A 22,332-nucleotide genomic window follows, 5' to 3' on the forward strand; every position below is an offset into this window, starting at 1 on the left:
AGTAAAACATGTTGGACAAGACATGATGAGAGTGCTAGATGTAAATTTAGGAGTTATCAAAGCTAAAGTTCCTTAGGGAACATGTATAGATGCACCAAATTTGATCCTAATCCATCCTACTTTAATGAAGTTGGCACAGCAGTGGCTCAGTCTGCAGGGACTTGGGGCTTTGGCTGGCTTAAGGCAGTACAGATCAAAGTATGGAAAATGTATCTGGCTGCTGTCTAGGCTCCCTTGAGTCGAGCCCCCAACTGCTCAGGGTGGTCGCTGGGTGCTGCCCCCTCACTCTGACATTGCTTCATAAGTGCATGTCCATAAATTCCTGTTGGAGCATGGGAGTATTTTAGGCCTAAGTGTGATCAGAAGGCCTCTTAATAGCACAGTCTGAACCCAAATTTAAATGAGTTTGTACATTTGATTTAAAAACACTCAAAAAGTAAAATTTGCTAGCCTCCTTGGCAGATTTGTCTTTACTTCTTAGAAATAATTCAGGCCTCATTTCTGCCTTTTATGTCCTGAAATGAGATATTCAGCTGGACTCCTGAAGTGAATGCAGCTTATATTAAAGGTGCAGCATTTAATATTTCAAGACAGTCTGGCTTCAGACAGTTCATCTGTGATGCCTCTGTTAGCCTTACAAGTTACATAGCTACGTACATACAGCTAAACTTCCAAAGCTGCTACATAAGCTATATAACTAAATTAGCTTTAGCTATGCATGCTAAAGCTCATGATGCTAAAGGTAATGTAGCTATAGATAGCAGAGCTGTGTAGCTGCGCAGCGAAGGTGGCTTAAGCCAAAGACAGTTACGAAAGCTAAATTAGCTTTAGCTACATTTGCTAAAGCTCAAGTTGCTTAAGCTAACATAGCTACGTTGACTCATGTAAAAAGATTAATTACATAGCTATGTTAGCTTTAGCTAAAGCTAATGCAGCTAAAGTGAGCCACTGTGTGTCACTACTTTAAAATGGGTCTATACATGATCTAATCCTAGATTAGACCTCTGAAATTTTTCTCTGTTTATGAAAAATTTCTTGTGAATAAAGTTTTTTTTAATCTATAGCTGGAACTTTGCAGTACTGGCAAATTACAGCGCCTCCTTTCTGAAATATACACACGTATCTTTAAGTGTGACGAGATATATATAGAAGAAATTAGATATCTACAAATGCTTAGCTTTAATAGTTTGCAGTGCAAGTTTATACAATTAAAATAAAAATTAACACTAAATGCCTGTATATGTTGATGCAAAACAAAAATTGAAAGCGATAAAGATAACGGAGTAAGAATTAGATGTTGGATTTTTGCTGCTATCGAATATGCAGATATTCATAAATTAATTTTAGCTAATACTGATATCGACACTAATATTTCAGTGTGGTTCAGACCTAAAACTTCACTTCTTAAAACACACAATTTATAGTTTGAGGTTGAACAAATTACCACAGGTCAGACCTTAAAACACACTATGAAGTGGAAGAAATGATGGTAGAAAAAAGAAAAACAGAACTCAGCTGATGGAGGTGTGTTGGTCCAGCCTAAAACGAGACTGACTTGTTTGTATGACCAATGTTTACAGCTTTTATAACCAAAATGTCAGCTGTAAATACTGACAGAAATATTCATATCTGTTGATACAGATATTTCACCTCTGTCACTACCAATATCACAACAACATTGTGCATCTCTAGTAGAATTATTCATCTAGTACTTTAAATGTCCCCCAGGTTTCACCTTGCACAGTGTAAATCCCTGATCTGCAGGTTGTGCAGCCTGGGCTTCTGGGCAAAAAGAGGCATCTTAGAACTGGAAGGTTTCAAACATTATAAATGTTAAATGTGGGTAAAAAAGATGGAATATGTTGTCTTATATTTCATCTTTTGTTCATGCTGTTCCATCTGTTTGATGCACTGATACTAGGAATCTTAAGTCTATAACCTAGAGTCAGATCTGATGAGGAGCGGTTCTGATGGGATGTATTAAGCACAGTATGATGTTTGAAGACCAGATGATGACTACTGAAAGTGTGGAAAGTTTCCTGAGAAGAAAGGGGGAAAGGGGAAGTGGGAAGTGAGAAGAAAAGGGACATCTCTTGAGTCTGAATGTGGAGACGCTGTCACCCAGAATGCATAGGTACGCTACTTTTAAAGGTTCAAGTTTAGTTTAACCTGCTTGTATAAGATGTATAGTTAATCCTGTCAACTTTAAACAATTTCTTGTTTGTAAGACCGGATTGTGTGACAGCTTTCATCAACTTAAATTCATTAATTGAAAGGATTTCTAATGTTTCTGATCATTATAGAGGAAGAATTCTCACGTTATCCAAGTTTGCATAACTGGTCTGTCACCTGCAATTTCCTTTTAAAATGCAGATATAAAGATGTTTGCCATTTCTTTAAGTAATTCTGATTGTTATACTAATTTTATAAATGTAGGACACTTTTAACTTAAGGGAACTTGACTCAACATTCAAGAGGAGCTGCCCGTAAGAATGAAAGTGCATTTTTTCTGCAGTGATGGACCCAAATGAACCCGAAGAACCAGGCAGGAGCTGGTAATGCTCATGTACAATACAAGCATTCAACTCTAAAAAGGGGCAGTATTCATAATGAGTATACTAAAAATGAGTATACTATTTAAAGCTAAATTCAACCTAAAAAGGCCTGTTTGAGATGTACACGAGTGACAAAAAAGCTCCTGCAGCCGCTGCTTGCTTGATTGTACACGAGCTCTACCAATCCACCCATACATCCATGCTGCTGGAAGATGACTGCATGCATGATACAGAGAGAGAGTGAGAGAGGAGGGTCCCTCCAGGGAGCCCGTCAGAGGGGAAACCATGCCCATGCGGACTTACGCTTTCTGTGTCCTTCAAACATTTCATACGCTGTGTAAAACATCTGAGTCTGTGAGGCCTCTGGAGGTGTGGGAGGAAGGAAGGGGAGGGAGGGGGACAGGTAAACTGATAGGTCAGGTTTCAGGGTTACAGCAGTTTACCTGTCCATCTCTAAACGTAGGCCTCCATGGAAATGTCCAGTTGTTTCACAAAAGCAGCACACGTTTCAAACAAGCTAAAACATGTTAAACATTAAATAAAGTGGCACCAAATTATTTTTTCTATTCAATTTTATAAACTTGTTCACTGATATTTTTCAACCATGATGTCTGTTGCCACTTTATTCATTGTAATACATTTAAAACATTGGACTTACCTGATATATGAAAAAAATCACAGGGCTGTGAGGTATTTCATGCTTAAATTACATTTAATATAGAGATGCCCCAATAAACTTCTTATTTTTTCATATTTTTGTCATATTTTTTCTATGTAGCAACTGGTTTGGTGGTTGGTCTGTCTTCTTAGCATTGTAATGGGCTGAGGCCTCCAGCAGGTGGCAGTGTAACCTGATGAAGCAGCACAGAAGTCATCCTTATTCTGTCAATAACATGCTTTAGCTAACCTTGTTCATCAAAGCAGTAAAAAAACCTCTCAATGAGCAATTCTACAAGCTTCCTACTGTGCAAAAGTAATAATTAATTTGTAAAAGTCTATTCAATAGGATAAAGACTGCAAATAGTTGAATAAATGAAAGTTAGCAAGGTAAGTTTTAGAACATTAACTTGGTTGAAGTAATTATTTTATAACCTGACAAGCCAGATAGACTGTTTTACATGATCATGGCATAGGAATAGATTTATTTTTAATCTATCTGGGTAATTCCCCAAAGATGGTGTTTGGACAGAAAAGAACCATTAAAAAAAAAAAAAAAAACTTGGAGGGTGACTGGATGAACCCTCTGTCGATCAAATTTATTACGAGCCAGAGCAACAAAAAGGAAGAAGAGAAAAACACTTTTTCCAACAGGAAAAGCTTTCAGTGCGGTTCTTTGTTCTTCTTTTAATAAAGAAAGGTTCAGTTCTGATAAAACTGCCACTACAGCTACATCCCTGCTAAGCTCTTCAGCAGTCACCATTGTTTACCTGCTTACCTTCACATTGACTAAGCAATTGGTTCCCCCCTAAAGGGGGTGCCTAAGATCTCAGGGGATGCAAAAGACTGTCTGCAATACGGATTTCAAATAAGATTTGCACCTATTAATAAAAATCATGGGGACACACTTATTAAATAGATTAAAAAGGTCCTTTGATAGAAAAAGGAGCATAGAACCAATTTTCCTAGGGTTGTTTTTTATGAAACAATTCAAATGTATGATTTTTGACAGTATTGTATCCAGAGCACTGTAAGACCAAACTGTTGAAGGATGTTTAAGAGTTGTGCTAACTTAAAAATCCAAAATAGCTATTTCAGCTCTATTTTTCTGAGTTAACTGAACACATTTTTAGCTTTAAGTAAACAGAATTTAATCATTTGAAGTGTTTTTTTTTTGGCCATTGTACTCTAATTACTTGATAATCATGCCTAAATCTGCAGAGTCTTCCCAGAATGCCTTTGGGCTTTGGACACTGTTTGCACCATGAATGAAGTTATTGACTCAGTTAGAGAACTCTCAACTGTAGGGAGTAACTTCAACATGTTGCTTGAGTTGGATTTAAACTGAATTTTATTAAGTTTCCACAGTGTAGTTTAATTTATAAAATTCAAATGAAACGCGATCAGTTTATTTTTATATGAACAGTTTCAGCTTGTTTGGTTTTACAAGGCAGTTCTCAGCTCTTCTTAAATACAAGTAAAGGGGAGGCTCTAAAGAAATGGTCTAGAATGATGCTGATTGGTTCGGTCATTCTCTGACCAGGATTTCAGCATGTCAGCTTGAAGCTTTGCAAGACGAGTCCTCCTGATGACAGACATGGAACTGGGCCGATTCATCTGCATTGAAGGGAACAAAGTTCGCCTTTCATTTCTCACCAAAACCTTAATTTTCCTATCATAACGTATTATTTAAATATATCCTAATTATATTTTGCCTTTGCCAAACAGTGACTGGACTGATGCTAATAAATGGGACTTAATTATGAAGTTTGGGGGATCTTACAAGACTGTTTAAAGTAGAGGAGTGACTGACCACCATGTTTAAGAGTAAGAGATAAGTCCTTTTTAAGTTGAGGGTTGAAAGCACTGCATTTTAGTTTAAATTGAGCCAGAATGATGAGGCAACCACAGACCAGAGGTGACTGATGACTACAGGCACTCATTTAAACTCTTCCAACCACATATCTGATCAATCGGGGCATCTCTATTATGAAACAAACCACAACACAAAACACATTTTTCCAAAGTGCTTCCTATGCTGTGAATTCAAAAATCATGACATAAAACACTCAGAATCATGACTGTGACGTGAGATGAAGTTAGCAAAGCAGCCACACGTGACACATGCAGGTTAGCAGCAGGAAGCAGTTGAACACTGAAACTTTTGTTTCATTTCAGCAGTTAAAAAGCTGACATACAGCTTGTGGTCGCCCTGAATCTGAGATATTTAACAGAAACGAGCCCCATTACAAATAAACATATAACCTTTGTCAGGTGTTATTTTAATCAATGTTGTCTTTTACACAAAATATTTTCACAGTTAAGATAAATACATTACAATGTGACACGTGAACATTACATCAGTTTGGTATTCATTCAAAATAAATGTTCATAAAAATGAATAAAATCTTTACAGAAGCACCTTTGGGTAAATCATTTAGCATCTGAGTTATAAATGGACAAATTATAAAAGAACAGTCACTGAAAAGTATTATAGATATTTTAATGTGACCTGTGATTGTTGAGGTGTATGATATAAAAAAATACTTTCTTATAAAAACACTTGAAGATCATCTAAATGTAAACACACATCATGCAAGCTAACTGCATTCAAATGGCCAATTCCCTTTAAAAATTACCAAAAAGACAACTAAAATCTAACATTTCTGAAGGATTTGATTTCATAGAAACATTTCAGGGTACATATTTCAGTCAAAGTAAAATAAAAAAAAAGAAAATGTGCCAACAACACTTACAGGATGAAAATAAAAGAAGACCATAATATACAATTTAGACGATTATTGACAAAATTATGCCCTTTTTTCTATATTTTGGGTCAGATTTTGATTATTTCATTGCCTAAATCTGACCAGTAACAATTGATAAAAAGATCCAGAAATAAAAAGACTGACGGAGTGGTATTACAGCATTAAAACAGCAAAATAAGAAAGTGAAATTAACCACAAGTTGAACCAACTCCATGGCTTATAGCACCGTTTTGTTCATTCATGAGGAGAGTAACACAGCAGAGTCATTTCAGAGTAAAAACAATGATGTATATAAAGAAATGAGCGGGAATAAAGCGGTTCCTCTCCCTTTCAGACAGTCCTCTTTGAATGTCAGTCGCAGAGTCGCTAAGCACCAATCGTGGCATCCACGCTCCTCCTCCTCATCTTTACACCTTACAGCTCAGGCGGGGAGGGGGGGCACCAAGAGCCCAGTAGGGACACCAGAATCCAGCACCTCTAACAGCAGACACCAGCGACTACTACCAGTGACCGAAAAGCAACCAAACCACCACCGATTAATTCAGAAAAGAAAAAAATTTGCAGGAGCTTCAGTAGAGTTTGCCCAAAGCATCAACCACAAATCATTGTTCCTAGAGAGCGCATATTTGCTCTGATTGTCATGGATGCGCCATGAGTTGTTGGATTTATCTGCATTCTTTTCCTGATTTGTTACTTGGAAATTCTGCACTCTGAAGTTTTAGTTTTAACCAAACCCACAAGCTGTATTTCTTCATATAAAGTCCAGAAAAAGCCACTCAGTGGACACATAAGGGTTAAAAAAAAAAGCAGCAGGAAGAGCTGGGTTTGCAGGATGATGATGCAACATGGCTGATATGTTTTAAAGCAGAGGGCAAAAGCATGCATAGTTAGCAAGCTTATTATGCTGTTAACCCAGAGCTGAGTGTTTGCAGTGCATGATGGGAAATGCAGTGAAACAAAGAAGCATGCACCACTGCAAGCCAGAGGGAGGGAAGGGGGAGGGAAACTACAGGAGCCAGAGCTGGTAGGTGTAGCAAGGGGGGGTTGATGGGTAATGGATTATGGTGCCAAGGATCACGAACCTGGCACATAGAGGATGGCGTTGCCCTCGTCCATGGCGAACATGTTGGAGCCCGTGCAGACATAGATGCCGGCGTCCTCCGGCTGGACGTTCTGAATTGTCAGGATGCCGTTGAAGTCCATGGCCCGGTTGGGAAGCTTTCCGTTGCCTTTTCTGGTCCAGACCAGGGTGTAGGCTGGAGACTGTGGAGAGAGCGAGTAAACACACAAACAGAGAACATCTTAACAAGAGGTCAGCTGTTCTAATTTATTTCATTACAACATCTGGAAGCACACATCGATGTGTACTTCTATTACAAAGACTTTTCAGTGGAATGCATCATAGGGAAAAATTGTAATAATCTATATTCCTTTGTTACTGTTGGAGCTTTTAGAGCCTGTGTTTAAGTAGGAATTGTCCACAACCTCAGTATCAGAGTGCTTATTATCATTGTTCAGGGCTGCTGTTCAAAGCCATTTTTAGTGTTGGCAGTGCTCATTTTCAATACAGAGCCAATGTAGTCCAACATTTTCTATATTCAGCACCATGGGCAGAAAAAAATGCCTTCTGCATCACAGAGTGCTCTCAGTTGAAAACAGTTCACAGCGCTGCATTCATTGATGTCACTCCCCCCCACTGGCCAATCGAAACCAAGAAAAGGCAGGGCTTCTGATAATGGCAGAGGAGAAGCTGACTTGTCTAATAAAGAGTAAAGTTTCCAGATCTAATCCCACATCATGCTGCCTATGCCAAGACATGATTTCTTTACATTTATATCATGAATTCTTGGTGGTATTTCCTCTTTTAAAAAAGGAAATATGAAGCACTTGGAGCTTTTAAAAAGGATGTTTCAGATACTGCAAAGGAAAGCAGAAGTCAGCTTTTGTAATCGAGCAACATGTAACACTGGTGAAAAGCGCTCTGAAACATGGTGTAAGCCCTGCCAACACTAAAAGCAGCGATGCCTTACTCACTATTGTTCATGAAGTTTATATGGGGCTTTATTTTTGCCTTTATTTCAAGGACATAAAGTACCTCAAGAAAAAAATTAAAAGAATGTGAAGGAATCCTGCATTGGCATCAGCGGCTGCTATCGATGTGGAAATCAAACTTATCAAAGGAATTGGAACAGTTTCTCGACCACCATTGTTGTTGACAAAGCTGTTATCCTGGTTCCTACTTCTTCTTGATTTTGTCAGTGAAGGAAAAGTGACTTTTTCACAAGCTGAGCTATTTTCATCTGGATGTGCTGCAACAAGAAACATTTGACCGTGATTCCAGCACAAAGGGCACCAAGCACTGGAAACACTGGACTAGCAGCACAAAAATCAGCAGCTGTCGACACAAGCACCTGTTCTTTCCTGCTGAAAATAAAAAAACCACAGATCAAGATGCAAAGTTGCTTTGGCGTTTCTACTCGATGTAAATGTTTTAAAAACATTGGATTATAAGAGATATTAACTCAAGATATTAACTTCTCTGCCCAAAAACTGTTGTTGTGAATTTCGATCAGATGCATGATGGGAAATAATCTCAAAAGGAACTGTATTCTACTCTTGTAATTAGTGACCCTCGGTCTTTGAAAAATTTTTAGTCTGGGACTAAAAACTCAGGGACTTGCCGATAGACTGTCTGTAGATGTGAGAGGGTCTCAGATGTCAGCCTTTTTAGAGTCTTGGTAGAGTCTGGTGTAAGGCCGGCATTAGTGTAGCATAAAAACTGAGAACAAGGGGACACACATGGCTTACAATGAACAATGAACTGCTTTAAAGGACATTTTTAAGTGCTGACGTCTGCGTTTAAATACATCTTTTTTTGTCATGCACCATAAGAAGTTTATTGTTTGGAGGGTGCTCCTTTTTTCACTTTCCTTGTGAAATCTAACATAATGAAATATTATTGATTACTGATGAGTCTTACCTTGCTCTTTGCAGTGCAGATGAAGTTGACAGTTGATCCCACCCTCACTGTCTGGGCTTTAGGCTCCTCCACTGTCACCTCAATGGGTTTGGAAACAGCACCTGTAGAAATGTAGATCAGCAATCAGATCATTTCACAACAGTAACAGTAAAAAAAAACAGGAATTATCTCCCTATAAGAATCCGACTCTTCATCAAACTGTGAAATTATCTTTGCAATATCTCAAGTGTTCAACATGCTGCATTACAGCTCATTCAGGATGCTCTTTTTAAATAATATTCTTATTTAATCCCATTTCTACTATTCTAATATTTATATCAAATTACCTTACAAGATCCCACTCATTATTAAACCTTCTGTCTTCAGATGGGGATTCACATCTACCCACATATCTTATATTTTATATTTATTTCTATGTTTTTAGCCAGTTTAATTTCTCTAAGTTGTGGTGCAGTGCTTAAATTTCACGTTGCAAATGAAAAACACAGGTTTTATGAAGAAATCAGTCAACAGCGTCAATAAAACATTTTTGTTCTCTATTCAGCCTGTTCAGCCAGCCTTTTCCTTCAATGATCAATGAACTAAAACAGTTATTAAAGAAAAGTTAAAATGGAGACCCTATTTGAACCCAGGCCACAAACACCAAAATGTAAGTTATTTCAAAAAACAGTGGTAAAAAAAAAAAAAAGATTCCAAATGCATAAAATACAATTTGATTGCAGTATTTCTTATAAGCCCTCCTCTGAAAGTCCAAATCGTAAGTATACACAACACCACAGTGCACTAAACTGCAGTATTAGCTCTTACGTAATAATCGGTGTATAACCAAACCCATGTGTTAAACCACAGATGGTTCTTATTTAGTCTGTTGCCACGAGCAGCATGGGAAGAAAACCTATTCGCTGATATGGCAGGGAGAGACTACACACTTGTGACAACAATTTCAGCACGGCTCCTGTTGGAGCTCCGCTGGTCTGTGCAGGTACAAACATAGATGCCGGCATCGCTGGGCTGGACGCTGGGGAAGTACAGCTCTGCTCCTGCAGACATAGATGAACAACAGATGTCATATATACAATAATACATATCATCTTTCATTTTATAAGCTGAAAAAAAAACCCCAAGTAAATGGGCATTTTGTGTTGTGTGTACTATGAAGCATTTCTATTTTACACACTTTGTCAGAAATATGCATAACCGCTGCCCTCTACAGGTTGAAACCAGGCTACTACAACTTCATTTTTTGACTGGCTGATCTGGAGGCAGGTGGTGTTTGTGGTACCAGCTTTGGTCAACACAAAGCCCGACAGTGACCACCAAGTTTTTCAGAGGTCAATTCCCGGGGCAGTGAACATTAGCACGGTAAAAACGGGCTCTGCAAATTAGCAGCTTCACTGTGACATACTAGGATTGTGAGTAGTGAAGTTCTTACCCCTAAGACTCTGAATAAAGCATGATTTTCTTAAAACAAGGTTGAAAACATTGGAAATTGTGTCTCCTACATAAACGTATACCTTTGGTTTAACACCGAGGTAGCTTATGGTAAGTCTACCTTATTTTTTTTTTTACATTATGGCCACTAACCAAATCAGCAAAGGCAGCATAGACTCCATGATTATGGCATGAAGGACTGAGTAGGCATGTCTTATCCTTTCTCCCTCCCAGCTCTCTACATGGTATTTAAAGGTGTTTTTGAAACTCCATGGCACAACATTTCAGAGAAACTCTGATGTTAAATTCCCTGTTTTCATATCAATAAATATGATATTTAAAAAAATGCATAGAATTGACTCTGATAGAAATGTTTGAGATTATTTTGCATCTGCAGGGTATGCTTTTCTTTATATATTTGTATTTCTTGTAGAGTCAGTGCTGCACCTTGTCTGCGTCTGTCAGCGCTGCCGGAGATGGGACGTCCATCCTCTCTGGACCAGTAGAAATAGTGAGGAGGGGAGCCAGACACCTGACACCGGAGTGTGACAGGCCCACCCCGAGGAGCCAGGACCCTCTCCGGATAAACCTTCACCACCAGGGAGGCTGCATCTGCACAGAGCAAAGGTCATGGCAAACTCATCAGGAATGCTCTCCGAGAATATGAAAGCAAACAGCGTTGGAGTGTTGTATCACGATCCAGTACAGCAAGCTGGGCATGTTTTTTCTGAATGGACTCTGTCCAGTGCTAACATGTTTTTAGATAAAACTTATCAGGAGCAAATCTAGGAGTCAGATGTTGTGAAAAGGATATGCTTTTTTGCCCTCTATCAGAGTTAGATTAGAAGATCGGCATCACTCACATAAATGAGTACACCACACCTCTTAGGCTGGCTAACCCTAGATGACTCTCAGATCTTAACCAGTTTTAAAAATGTGGAAGAGCACAGACAAAAGGATGGTTTCAACCTATTTTTAACATTATTATCCTCTAAATGCACATGCCAGATGATTTAGCTGGATGGATATCTGCTGTTCTTCCCCCTTTAACAACACAGGAGAAGAGGAAAAACACCTTAAGCCCACAGCTACCACCTCTCTGATGCTGCTGATCAGTCCTGTTTTTCTCTAGCCAGGAACAAGCGTGTCAGCTTAAGCTTTGCAAGATGGATCCACCTGATGACAGACGTGGAATCTGGCCAATGACAGGTTACATATCTGCCAAAGTGAAATGTGATCTTACCATCATATGGACGACACTTCACTCTCTCCTGTGGATTTCCAACATATCCAGTAGCACAACTAAAGGACAAAAACACATAAAATAAGACTTAAAAACATAGAAAAGGCAACATATCCTCATGTGTGATGAAAGTCTCTTTATTATGGGAGTTTATGAAGACTAGATATCTAAAATAACATTGATAGTTGTTTTATTTAACATGATCTTACCGCTCACAGTACTGTCCAGTGTATCCAGGCTGACAGGCAGTACACTGGTAGCCTCCATTACCGAGGCTCTCACAGGTAGGAGAGAACCTATGCACACAAGAGACAAGATGTTAAGCTATGCTGCAGAGGCAAGGTTCATTATCAGCTAAAACAAGAAAAGTCCATATTTTGCTGTGAATTTAAAGGATTTTATGTTTTATCTATTTCTAAGACACTTGCATGAATATCAAAGAATAACTAAAACATTTCCCCTGAACACAATCTGAAAGATTTATGCTTTATTTCTTCAATGTCCTTCACTTTAGTTTTAGAGGGGAACTGGATACTCAATATTTCATGGCAGTTGGCAGAAAACAGGTTAATAGTGGATATAAATCAAACTGCAGGATTCACATGACAGTAGAATTTGCTGTAAACAAGAGCAAGTGAGGCGGACACACAGATGTCTTGAGCTATAAATGGAGCTGGAATGTGAGTTGTTGGCATCTGTGCCAGCACTCACTGGTTGTCTGGGTCAGTGTGAGGGCAGGCGCAGGGCTGGCAGTCCTCAGGAGTGCCAGCAGTGGGGTCGCCGAAGAAACCGGGGGCGCACTGCTCACAGAGCTCTCCCTGAGTGTTGTGCAGGCAGCTCTGCAAGGAGAAATAAATCACGTTTAGGGAGCTGTTTGGCTCGTCACGGTGGTTAAATGCAGCGATAACGAGAGTGATATTGCTCATTTGTACCGTGCAGATGCCAGTCTCAGGGTGGCAGGAGTCAGAGTGGCCGTTGCATTCGCAGAGCTCACAGTGGCCGAGGTATAAACCGCCTCCAGTACGAGTGTAACCAGGAGCACAGTCCTTAAAGAGGCAATGACATGTCAGTTAGCATTTAGACAAAGCATAGTACACCTCCACTTCTTTAAACAAAGTTGTGTTTTGTATCATTCGTTTTCTGTCAGCTATAGCCTCTTGCAGGATTAATGTATTTCATATAGTGAGAAAACTGTTAAATAACTCTTTGTATTCAGTGAAAATTAAACTTCACTGAAGGATTACCTGGCAGGAGAGTCCCTGGTATCCAGGCGGGCAGCGACACTGCTCCACCTCCAGGGCCTGAGCCAGACCACTGTAGTTTGGCACGGCGATCTCCATGCTGATGTCATAAATACTGGAGGACCTCATCTCAGTGGAGTAGGATGCTCTGATCAGGATGTCATCCAGATCAGCCAAGACCATCATCAGGTGCTCCCGGGTGGCGGGCATGCCATCAAGACGACGCCAGTTTTCCTGTTTTCCAAAAGAGCACATTTAATGGTTTTAAGTGCATTGTATTCACATACTTTTTGAAAAGCAACAACTGATACAGCAGTGACAGTGCTGTAGCTCATGACTGGCCCTAGAAGACTGAAAGTCCACCAAGTAGCTTTTTCTCTGAGCTTTAAATGTCATAGACAAATGAAATTTTTATTTCACAGCAGAAATTGCTCAACAATGCTTCTGCCAGCTAAAGCGTGACCTGGCATGGATGGGTTGTAAGGATGAATTTAAATGATAACATAATTTTGAATCGAATCCTTTTTGTTATTATTTACATGAAAAACATGAATATATCTCATTTAAGCAGCCACCACAAATAAAGATAAAAAATGTAAATAAAACATTAAAAAAAGCAAGAAAGTTGATGAAAAGGCAGCTATGTGAAACTCCATTTTTGGTGTCCCTAAGGACAAAGAGGTGTATTTCTGCACTATGAATGACTTCTTCACTGTTCTAATAACATTTAATCTCCTTCTTTTCAACAGTTTAACACAGACCTGTCCACAGAAATTACAAGCCCCCCTGAAAAACCTTCCCCAGGCGTCATTTAAGCATATCCTTGCTTATAAAATCTATGATATTGATATAAATGCATGCACATTGCATCAGAGCATTAGTATCATATTTTACGCAGTTGATACCATTATTTATTGCTGTTCAACATTGATTACATTGGCTTTTGGGATTTTACAGTCTGCTTTTAAATTCCCTGTAAAGTGAAATCCAAAATTTGTGTCTTAACACACTAGATATTTTGGAGTAATATTGCAGTAATCATGTGAAAACACTGAGATCTATTTGTGACTGAATTTTGGATTTAGACCATCAGAAAGCTGTTCACGTCTTTCCTGGCTGGGTTTATTTGGGCAGGGCAAATATCCATCGTGTCATTATTCCCAGTGAGGAATTGCCACACCCCCTTAAGCTACAACGATATAAAATCACCAAGCAGTTCACTTCAATACAGTCTGTTTTTAGCTGATGTCACCGTCTACTTTGAAAGTTAACAGTCAGCTACATGCTGTGTTTCTGTTCATTGTGAGGTAAATTTCCAAAATCAATCAACCACAGGTCATTCAAAGTGTCATAACAGAGAAATTTGTGTCAGAAAACAGTTAATTTAACCCCTAATGTTTGTCTCTCTGCTCTGGCACCAAGTCAGGCAGCTGTGTTCTGATCAGAAGCATGTTTTTTTTTTTTAATTGAAAGGATCGTATTTCTTGTGAGTGGGCGTGGCTTCAACTCATTCAACAGACATGCCCACACCATCCTAGAGCAGATTTTATTGCCTTATTTTTCATGATTTTAAAGCTTAATTTTATAAACTTGGAGACGTGTTGTATGACTGAAATTCGACCTGGTGGTTCATCACACAGTGGTCTGTCATACAGCAACCCAAAAGACAGATTTTTTTTTAACACTATACAGGGTCATTAATGTTTTCCAATCTCATCTGCAGAAACACATAAAACCAAACTCATACAAGTACGTCACCAGTGAACATCCCATCAATCTACTGAGCTACTTTCAAACTATAAGTACTATGTGGGTTCTCCTTTTTGAATGTCAGCCATCATTCAAGGCACAACAAACTCAAGGTGAAACTAGTTTATATGCTGCAACTAAATCCTACTTCACCCTCAGAGCTCGTAAACGTCTAAGTCTGGGATTATTTTAAATATCTGAAAATGAGATGTTTATCTAGATTTGTCAGGTGAAATTGGGCCTAAAGTAAGTGTTTAGAGGTATTTTTTACTAGAAATAAGATGGAGTGATGTCCAAGTTTTTGCAGGAGTAGCTATTGTTATTTTAGCAAGTGCTTCTCCTTGTTATCCCATTAATGAAGACCAAGAATAGCAGATTAGTGCTGGTCTTGATGGAAAATCCAGAGTTCGGCCAGTCCGAGACCAAGACAAGGCCGAGTAAAAATGCACTCGAGTCTGAGACAAAACCAAGACATTCAAAGTGTGGTCCTGAGACTGGCCTCAAAAACAAGGTCGTCCTTCAGTACTACAACACTAAAGATGAGTATTTTCTTTCAAAATGTATGTAATTTATGTCATGTATTATTTATTTTGACATGTACATGGCCAGGTAATCTTTGTAAATGAAATCTGGATATTAATTGGTCTTCATCTGATTAAATAAGGTTAAGTATAAATAAATACATAGAGTTAGCCTTTATCAATGGCATTAATATCAATGTGTGCATGTTAGATCTGTAGCATTAGTGCTAGCCTCTCTGATAACGTTTGCCTCCTTGTTCTGGCTCTGATCAATTTTGAAGAAAATGGAAAAACACTTGTTGCAGGTCCTTTCACACAGACATTACTGTCAGTTAAGTTCAGCTGGCCAAGCTTTTAAACTTCTTGAAACAGGCATCATTTAATAAAATCTATGTTTTCATTGCTTCAAAGTAATGGTGGCTTTTAAACTTTGAAACATAAAGTTGTTGCCTAAATTCAAAACAGACCATGTCGTTTCGAACTGCCCCGTCTATGCAACTGTGCCCCAGAAAGCTCCCCCTTTATCCCCTTATGGGCAGCCAGGGTTTCAGATAGCACTTAACATGAAACTGTCTTCATTTTTTCACTCCAGGTTGCTTTGTTATTAGATAAAAAATCCTTACTGTTTAATATCCAGTAATCTGTGGAAGAAATTCTCCATTCTTGGTAGAAATGACTGTAAAATGTAATAACTAATAAATAACTGCAGAAATCCCCTCCTTCTGTAGGAAGCTCCAACAGACTTTTTCATCACCTTGCTACAGCAGTTGTTATGATCCACTCACCTCTTTGAAGACGACCTCAAACTGACGCGTCTCTCTGCCGCCCTGCTGCCTCCTCTGCCAGGGCTGACGGGCGACCAGAGTGATGTCATTGCCCTGCAGGAAACGCACGGACAGGTGAGCAAACGCTACACGCCACCACGAGAGAGAAACAGTGACTCAGCGTGAAGCCATACTCACAATAATCTGGACGTCACCATCGTCCAGTGTCGTTCCTCTTGAACCAGCCACGTAGGAGATGGTGTATTTAAGCTTCCCGCCGTAAGACCCCACCTGAAACACGGTTAGCAAACAGGAGGCTTTTTAGATCTTCTGCCAGGTTAAACAGAGATACACAAATCAAGACCAGATGGGAACTTAGTGCAACACGGGGTGTGCAGTTACATCAAATCCTTTTCATTAGAAAGATGTGAGGGGGGAAATGTGTTTAACTATGTAAGAATACCACTTTAAGAAGGGGCTGTGACCTTTCTGACTGTATTGAATGTTGCATGCCTTTAAAGGGCCAATCCATCAATTTCATATGTGAAGTTTTATTGACCTGCTATAAGATTCTACTTACCAGCCTGTGAAAACTTCTTGACAACTTAACTTCAATTAAAAAAATATGTTTTGGTTAACTAAATTGCATTAAGTAATACACAGCCAGACAATCTAAACCAAAGGGAGGTGAGCAATATTTAAAGTATTTAACAGTTGAAGTATGTGAGTTATGAACAAATACAGAAGGAGGGTTGGGAAAAATGAAGGGTCATAGGGAGTGTGGGTGGGTGAAGGGCTGGATATGAGGGACTGTGAGGAATGAAGGACCAGTGGGAGGGATGTATTTTTCTGTGACCTGAACGGCTTGATCAAAGGTCAGGAGGGGACACGACCCCCAAAGTTTTCACAGTTACCTTATCCCCTGTGAACTGCGCTGGGAGCTGCCAGTAGAGCAGATCATCCTGGTGCAAGCTGAAACCTTTGTAGACCAGAGCATACTGAGAGGCAGAGGAGGAAGGAGAGAATAAGCCACAGATGAAGAGAGAGAGAGAGGCAGCGGAGACAAAATCATAAGCAGGCAGAGGAGAGGAGCGGCACAGGCAGGCAGGCATGCTGGAAAGAATCAAAGGACAAATGCGCTGAAGTAGACATTGTACAGTATAAGTGCTATTAACGGCTCCGCTGACAGCTTGATAACAGCATTGTTCCTTGTCTGACAACTGAAACAACAACTTCCAGTGTCAATAATGTGAAAATGACAACTTAAGACACGCTTCAGTAAGAGGCTGTTGGTAAGCAGACAACAGTATAATGACAGAGTACAGTAAACTAATGTGGCTGTCAGGAGGACAATTACAGCGACAGAACAGAGTGGGAGCTCCTCACAGAACAATGCAAATACCACCTAGTTAGACATTAAGATTATGCAAGTTATTTCATAACCATAGCCTACATATGTTTAGCATTACAATAAAGTTTAACCTGTGAAGAGCTGTAGCTGAATAAACTTTAACTGAACCAGACAAACAAAGAACAGGAGGTTGTTTATTAACCTTTAAGGCTTTACAATCACAGATAGCATCACTGTTTCCTGTTAGTATATGCCAAATCCATGGATTGTACATGAATGGACAGCAGGATACCACACCTCATGTGAAGCCAAAAGAGGCACTCTCCCTGTTGGTATTTATCAACTTAGGAACACAGGTGTGAATAATGCTGCTTTTTAAAAACAACTTCATGAACTGTCTTCAAAATGTTTCTTAACCCTTAGGGGTCCACAATCACGCTGGTGTGATTTCACCATCCACTATTTTTGTCACATGATAGCATGATAACAAAGCTACATTTTGCATTGCAACCACTTAATGTGGAAAGTGTGATTTTTAAGCTTTCTTTTGTTGGCAAATTGGCAAATTATCCATGGACCTCGAAGGATTAAGAAACTCTTTGGAGGATATCAGTGACTTTCTTCATTCATGAGTGTCTCCTTCGAAAATCACAAGCATCTGTTCTGCTGTGGACTGCACAGCCAATCTCAATTATATCCCAACAGGGGTAATTTGACTTCATCCATTGCAACTGAGAGAGTTGAGGCATGTTGTCCATTTGTATATACAGTCTATGGGATAAACAGTTAGTCAACTACTCAGTCATGCTACTGTCTACCTTGCTGCCATCCCCAGAAGCACTATAAGTCTTGCTCACTGTGTTCTTGCTCTGTCGATCACCAGCAGGGACCCCGAAGAGAAACACAAGAAGTCACCAACATGAAAAGGACACATAAAGCTCATATCCCCTGTTGTTTTTAAAGCCAGACAGAGAGTACCTGCAGACGAGGAGCATAGCCTGGGGAATAGGGCTGGGGTCTAGTTGGTCTAACCGAAGCAGACACACCAGACAGAGGGGAAGGGGGGCTGAGGCTACGCAAAGACCACCGAGAGGACGAAGACGGGGATGAGGGAGTTGGGTCCCGAGCAGAACGAGAAGAGGAGGAAGAGAAAGATGAAGATTTGGAGAAGGGGGGAAAGAAGGGAGGAGAGCCAGGTCGCCCGTTGGAGAAGTTAGAGAGGAGAGCCCAGACCTCATCGTCCAGTTTCTTGACATCACCCTAAAAAGAGGTGGGAAAATGGGGCACCAAGGATATAGAGGATGTGTCACCATGAGAAAGCAACCCAAGGGGTTAAGAGTTTAGTCTGGAATCGATGTGAGGAGGCAAACATGCTGAGTCATGCTGTTTTAGTTTTCTCACTTGGTCGTGCAGTCAAACAGTGCTCTTTTAAGTCGTTAACACTCAGATCCATGGACCGTCGAAGCAAAGGGGACTGTAATACTGGCAGTAGTGATATAAATATTGCTTTGCAGCTTATTTCCTGTTTTGATTTGAGGACTCTGATCTTTAAAAAGCTGCACTCCATACTGTTCTTTTCTAGAAGTCAACCACTGTTTTGGTTTCATGGATGAATTTCACATCATGAAGGAAAAAAAGTAGTTAAAACAATCTTACTGGAGGGCACTAACAAAACACTTTGGGATCATTTACAGTGCAAGCCAGAAAAGTCACTTTTAACAGCTTTTCTCACTCATAATAAAAATTTCATCCATGCTTTGAAAACAGTGATTTAATGCTGAGAAAATACATGTTGTGTTCTGCAGTCCTGTAGTGAGTCTTCAATCAAAATAAGAGGCAGACAGCAGAGACAGTATTAACTAAACAATGAGTCTCTACTCATCATAATTTCTTAATGTTTTGACTTAGCGCCCCCTGCTGGTGAAATGTATATACTGTGCATTAAAAGCCCAGTTCAGACCAAAGATTTGTGATGCAACAAAACAGTCTCAGAATGCCACTGCTGTCGGTCCCAGCTGTCTGAATCGAGCCGTCACAGCTCCAACCAGGATGCCGAAGATTCCCGCAACTCCGTTCAGCAAGTTCCAGCCAGCAGATTTAATAACATTAAAGTCTGGTTTTGAAAGGCAATAGATGCCAACAAATATTTGTTTAAAGTAGAATATTTCATATAAAATCATGCTGTATATCTGTAAATCTTGGAAATGTTACACCTATCTTTTTTTAATTTAAATTTTTCCATTTCGAAACTTCAGTCGTGAACACTCTTGTCCCTTCCATAAGCTGTGCACGAACGCAGGACGCTCTGCACAATTTTAACTTATACATTAAAAATTTAAGGCTATAGAAGCTAATTCTTGTCCCTAGAAAAACTGATTATTCTCAGCAGATATCTTAATTATGACAAGATTGGGCCTGCAAAGAGTTTTTGTGTTTATATGTTCTGTGAAATTTTACAGCCACGTTACGATGTTGATAATAGAGGAATAGGTGATCAGCAGGACTTATACAGCCTGATTTAAAGTATTTTCAATACGATGAAGATGCAGGAAAAAAACAGTTAACATGCAATACAGTCACTCTTGCAGAGATGGACTGATTGCATAGTGACTTCAGAAATAAACATCTCAATTATGCACCATCTCCTTCAGTCCCAGGTGAACTTACAGGTGTTAAGAACGCTGCAGAGCGGCCTATCGGAGGCAGCTGCAAGTTTCAACTCATCTTGTTGTGAATCTTTGGTGTGAACTTGGCTTTAGAGGCATAAATAAGCAAATGCAAAGAGTTGAAATTTTGCAGGGCTTTGGCATTAAAATCAATTTCCGAGTGCCAAGTTTGTTCATGTTAGCAGTGCTAATAGCTAGATTTTACTTCTTAGTAGTAGGAATTCAATTTAATCGTATTCCCCCACCTGAGTTTTTGATTGTTTATGGTGGTGGATACATTTTGACTAATTGAATGTTTTTCTTACACTCTTGTCTGTCTTTTTGCTTCCTCTTTTCTGCCTTTGTAAGAGAGACAGGCTAGTGGATAGAGCCAGGGACAGAGATGAGAGAGTGGAGAATGACATGCTGTGAAAGGGCCACAGGCTGGACTTGAGCCATGGCTGCCCACATACATGGGGCACGACCTAACCTCTTGGCCACCTCCACCCTCTCTTATCTCGCTTTGTTGATGTTTTTTAAAATGATGGTGAAACCAGTTGCCAACTCTGCCAACCTTTACTTCATATTCCTCTAGAATAGCTTTAAAGGCACACAGTGGGTCAAGATAATTGCGTCCTTCATTTAGTCAGCTGCTGTTTTTAAACCCTTTGTATTTGGGCGGCCCAGGTTCAGGTCCGGCCTGTGGCTGTTTCATCAGGTATCATTTCCTATTCTCTTATCTCTGTTTCCAGCTCTATCTGATGTTGCTTTCCTACAGTAAAGGCAAAAAAAGAAATAGTCCATCTTGTCACTGATGGTCTTGTTTACGTTTTTTGGTTAAAAAAAAAACAATAATATTAATGTCAGTCTGATTCCTACCCAGCTAAAAACCCTTGGAGCTTTAAAACTCTCTGCATGCTGTAAATTAAAGCCCCGTGTTGTTGAGTTGCGTTCCACGGTCCATGGATGAATCCCACCAAAATCAAGACACAGAAAGAAAAACTTTTTAAACTGTAGAAACTTTCCTGAGCGTACCAGCTCACACCTCTTAGGATTCAAAAGCATGCAAACTTCCACAAAGTCTGACACAACGCTCCTGCTCAGTGACCCTTCACCACACTGAGGTGAATCTCCATGCTGCTACTGCATCTCTGAGATGAGTGGGTTCATTTCCACAGACGTCCATAAATCCCAGTGTGTTAGTGTATAACAGTAGAACCACGGAGCATTCATTAATCTGATTAGAGATGTGAGTGTTACCTTCACTACAGTTATCTACAGAGGTCATACCAAATACCTGGCTAGCTCTTTTGGATCTGTGGGTGTCTTTACGTTCGGAGGCCATGAGGTTCCATACTGAAGCATCCTTCCTTAGCTGCTCCTCTGGCGAGGTGGAGCCACTCTATTGATGTGGATAAAGTTAGCTCCCTTTGATCACTTTCCTTATCACTGAGCTGATGGTATTCGGGAGTGTTATGGCAGTGTTATTGGAGCAAAGTTAAACTGTGTGAAGTTCTGTAATGGACCATTAATGATCAATCCATTTTTACATGGCTCGTGGGATGTGAAGCAGAAGACAATTTCCTCTAGTGATATGAACTTTACTGTGAGAGGTCAAAACCAAGAGACAATTAGTGACCACCTTCAGCGGCGAACTGCATTCATTGTTTTAACAACCATGCTCTTTATGAATAATTCTCACATCAAGACTCATCCAACTATGAAGGACCATTTCTACCACTTAGAAAAGAAAAATATAAAAGTTAAGAATCATCAATAGAGTTTCAAAAATCTGGAGACAAAATTATGAGACATATAAATAAATTCAAGTTCAAATTCTGATATGTCATTAATATCACTATTATTACAATGTTATTATGACTTTATCATAATTCTAGCTTTTAATCTCATTTATTTGACTTTTTCCTATATTTATGACTTTCTATCTCATATATGACCTTCGAACCCATAATATCAAACATTTATCTAATAATTGTGACATTTTTCTGCCCTTTTCTATGAAAAGTTTGACCTTTATATGATATTTACGACTTTTTCTATCTTAAGTGTGATTTTTTATATCATATGTATTCCTTTCTATTTTAAAATTTGACTTTTTGTCATAATTCTGACATTTAAATGTCATATCTATGACTTTTAATCTTATAATTTAGATTTTTAAAATCACATTTATGACATTTTATCTCATATTTATGATTCTATCTCATGGTTTCAACCTTTTATCTCAAAACTGTGACTTTTTATCTCATGTTTTCTTTTATATTTACTTTTATATGACATTTATGGCTGTTTGTATCATGATTGTGACTTTTTATATCATACGTCTTTTTAAATTGTAGTTGGACTTCTTGTCATAATTCTGACCTTTTATCTCATATTTATGACTATCTCAGAATATTGACCTTT

General features: G+C 39.2%; 1 protein-coding gene across 2 annotated transcripts in view; it reads right to left on the minus strand.

Moving 5' to 3' along the window:
* hspg2 (heparan sulfate proteoglycan 2) overlaps window positions 1-22,332 on the minus strand; it is a 181,626-nt gene that overhangs the window by 40,318 nt on the left and 118,976 nt on the right. Inside the window, exons 37-52 of one of the 2 annotated variants that reach the window (XM_041799678.1) lie at window positions 21,203-21,307; window positions 18,239-18,520; window positions 18,079-18,129; window positions 16,824-16,907; window positions 16,108-16,200; window positions 15,931-16,023; window positions 12,879-13,109; window positions 12,567-12,680; window positions 12,346-12,473; window positions 11,844-11,930; window positions 11,635-11,693; window positions 10,839-11,003; window positions 9,890-10,000; window positions 8,961-9,061; window positions 7,063-7,243; window positions 2,859-2,918 (exon numbers count right to left, since the gene is read on the minus strand). In XM_041799678.1, the coding sequence (XP_041655612.1) occupies window positions 2,859-2,918; window positions 7,063-7,243; window positions 8,961-9,061; window positions 9,890-10,000; window positions 10,839-11,003; window positions 11,635-11,693; window positions 11,844-11,930; window positions 12,346-12,473; window positions 12,567-12,680; window positions 12,879-13,109; window positions 15,931-16,023; window positions 16,108-16,200; window positions 16,824-16,907; window positions 18,079-18,129; window positions 18,239-18,520; window positions 21,203-21,307 (1,945 nt within the window). The remainder of the gene's footprint in view (window positions 1-2,858; window positions 2,919-7,062; window positions 7,244-8,960; window positions 9,062-9,889; window positions 10,001-10,838; window positions 11,004-11,634; window positions 11,694-11,843; window positions 11,931-12,345; window positions 12,474-12,566; window positions 12,681-12,878; window positions 13,110-15,930; window positions 16,024-16,107; window positions 16,201-16,823; window positions 16,908-18,078; window positions 18,130-18,238; window positions 18,521-21,202; window positions 21,308-22,332) is intronic. The other variant, XM_041799680.1, reaches the window with a different exon arrangement.

The sequence above is a fragment of the Cheilinus undulatus genome, linkage group 11 (assembly GCF_018320785.1).
Source record: "Cheilinus undulatus linkage group 11, ASM1832078v1, whole genome shotgun sequence".
Taxonomy (NCBI): domain Eukaryota; kingdom Metazoa; phylum Chordata; class Actinopteri; order Labriformes; family Labridae; genus Cheilinus; species Cheilinus undulatus.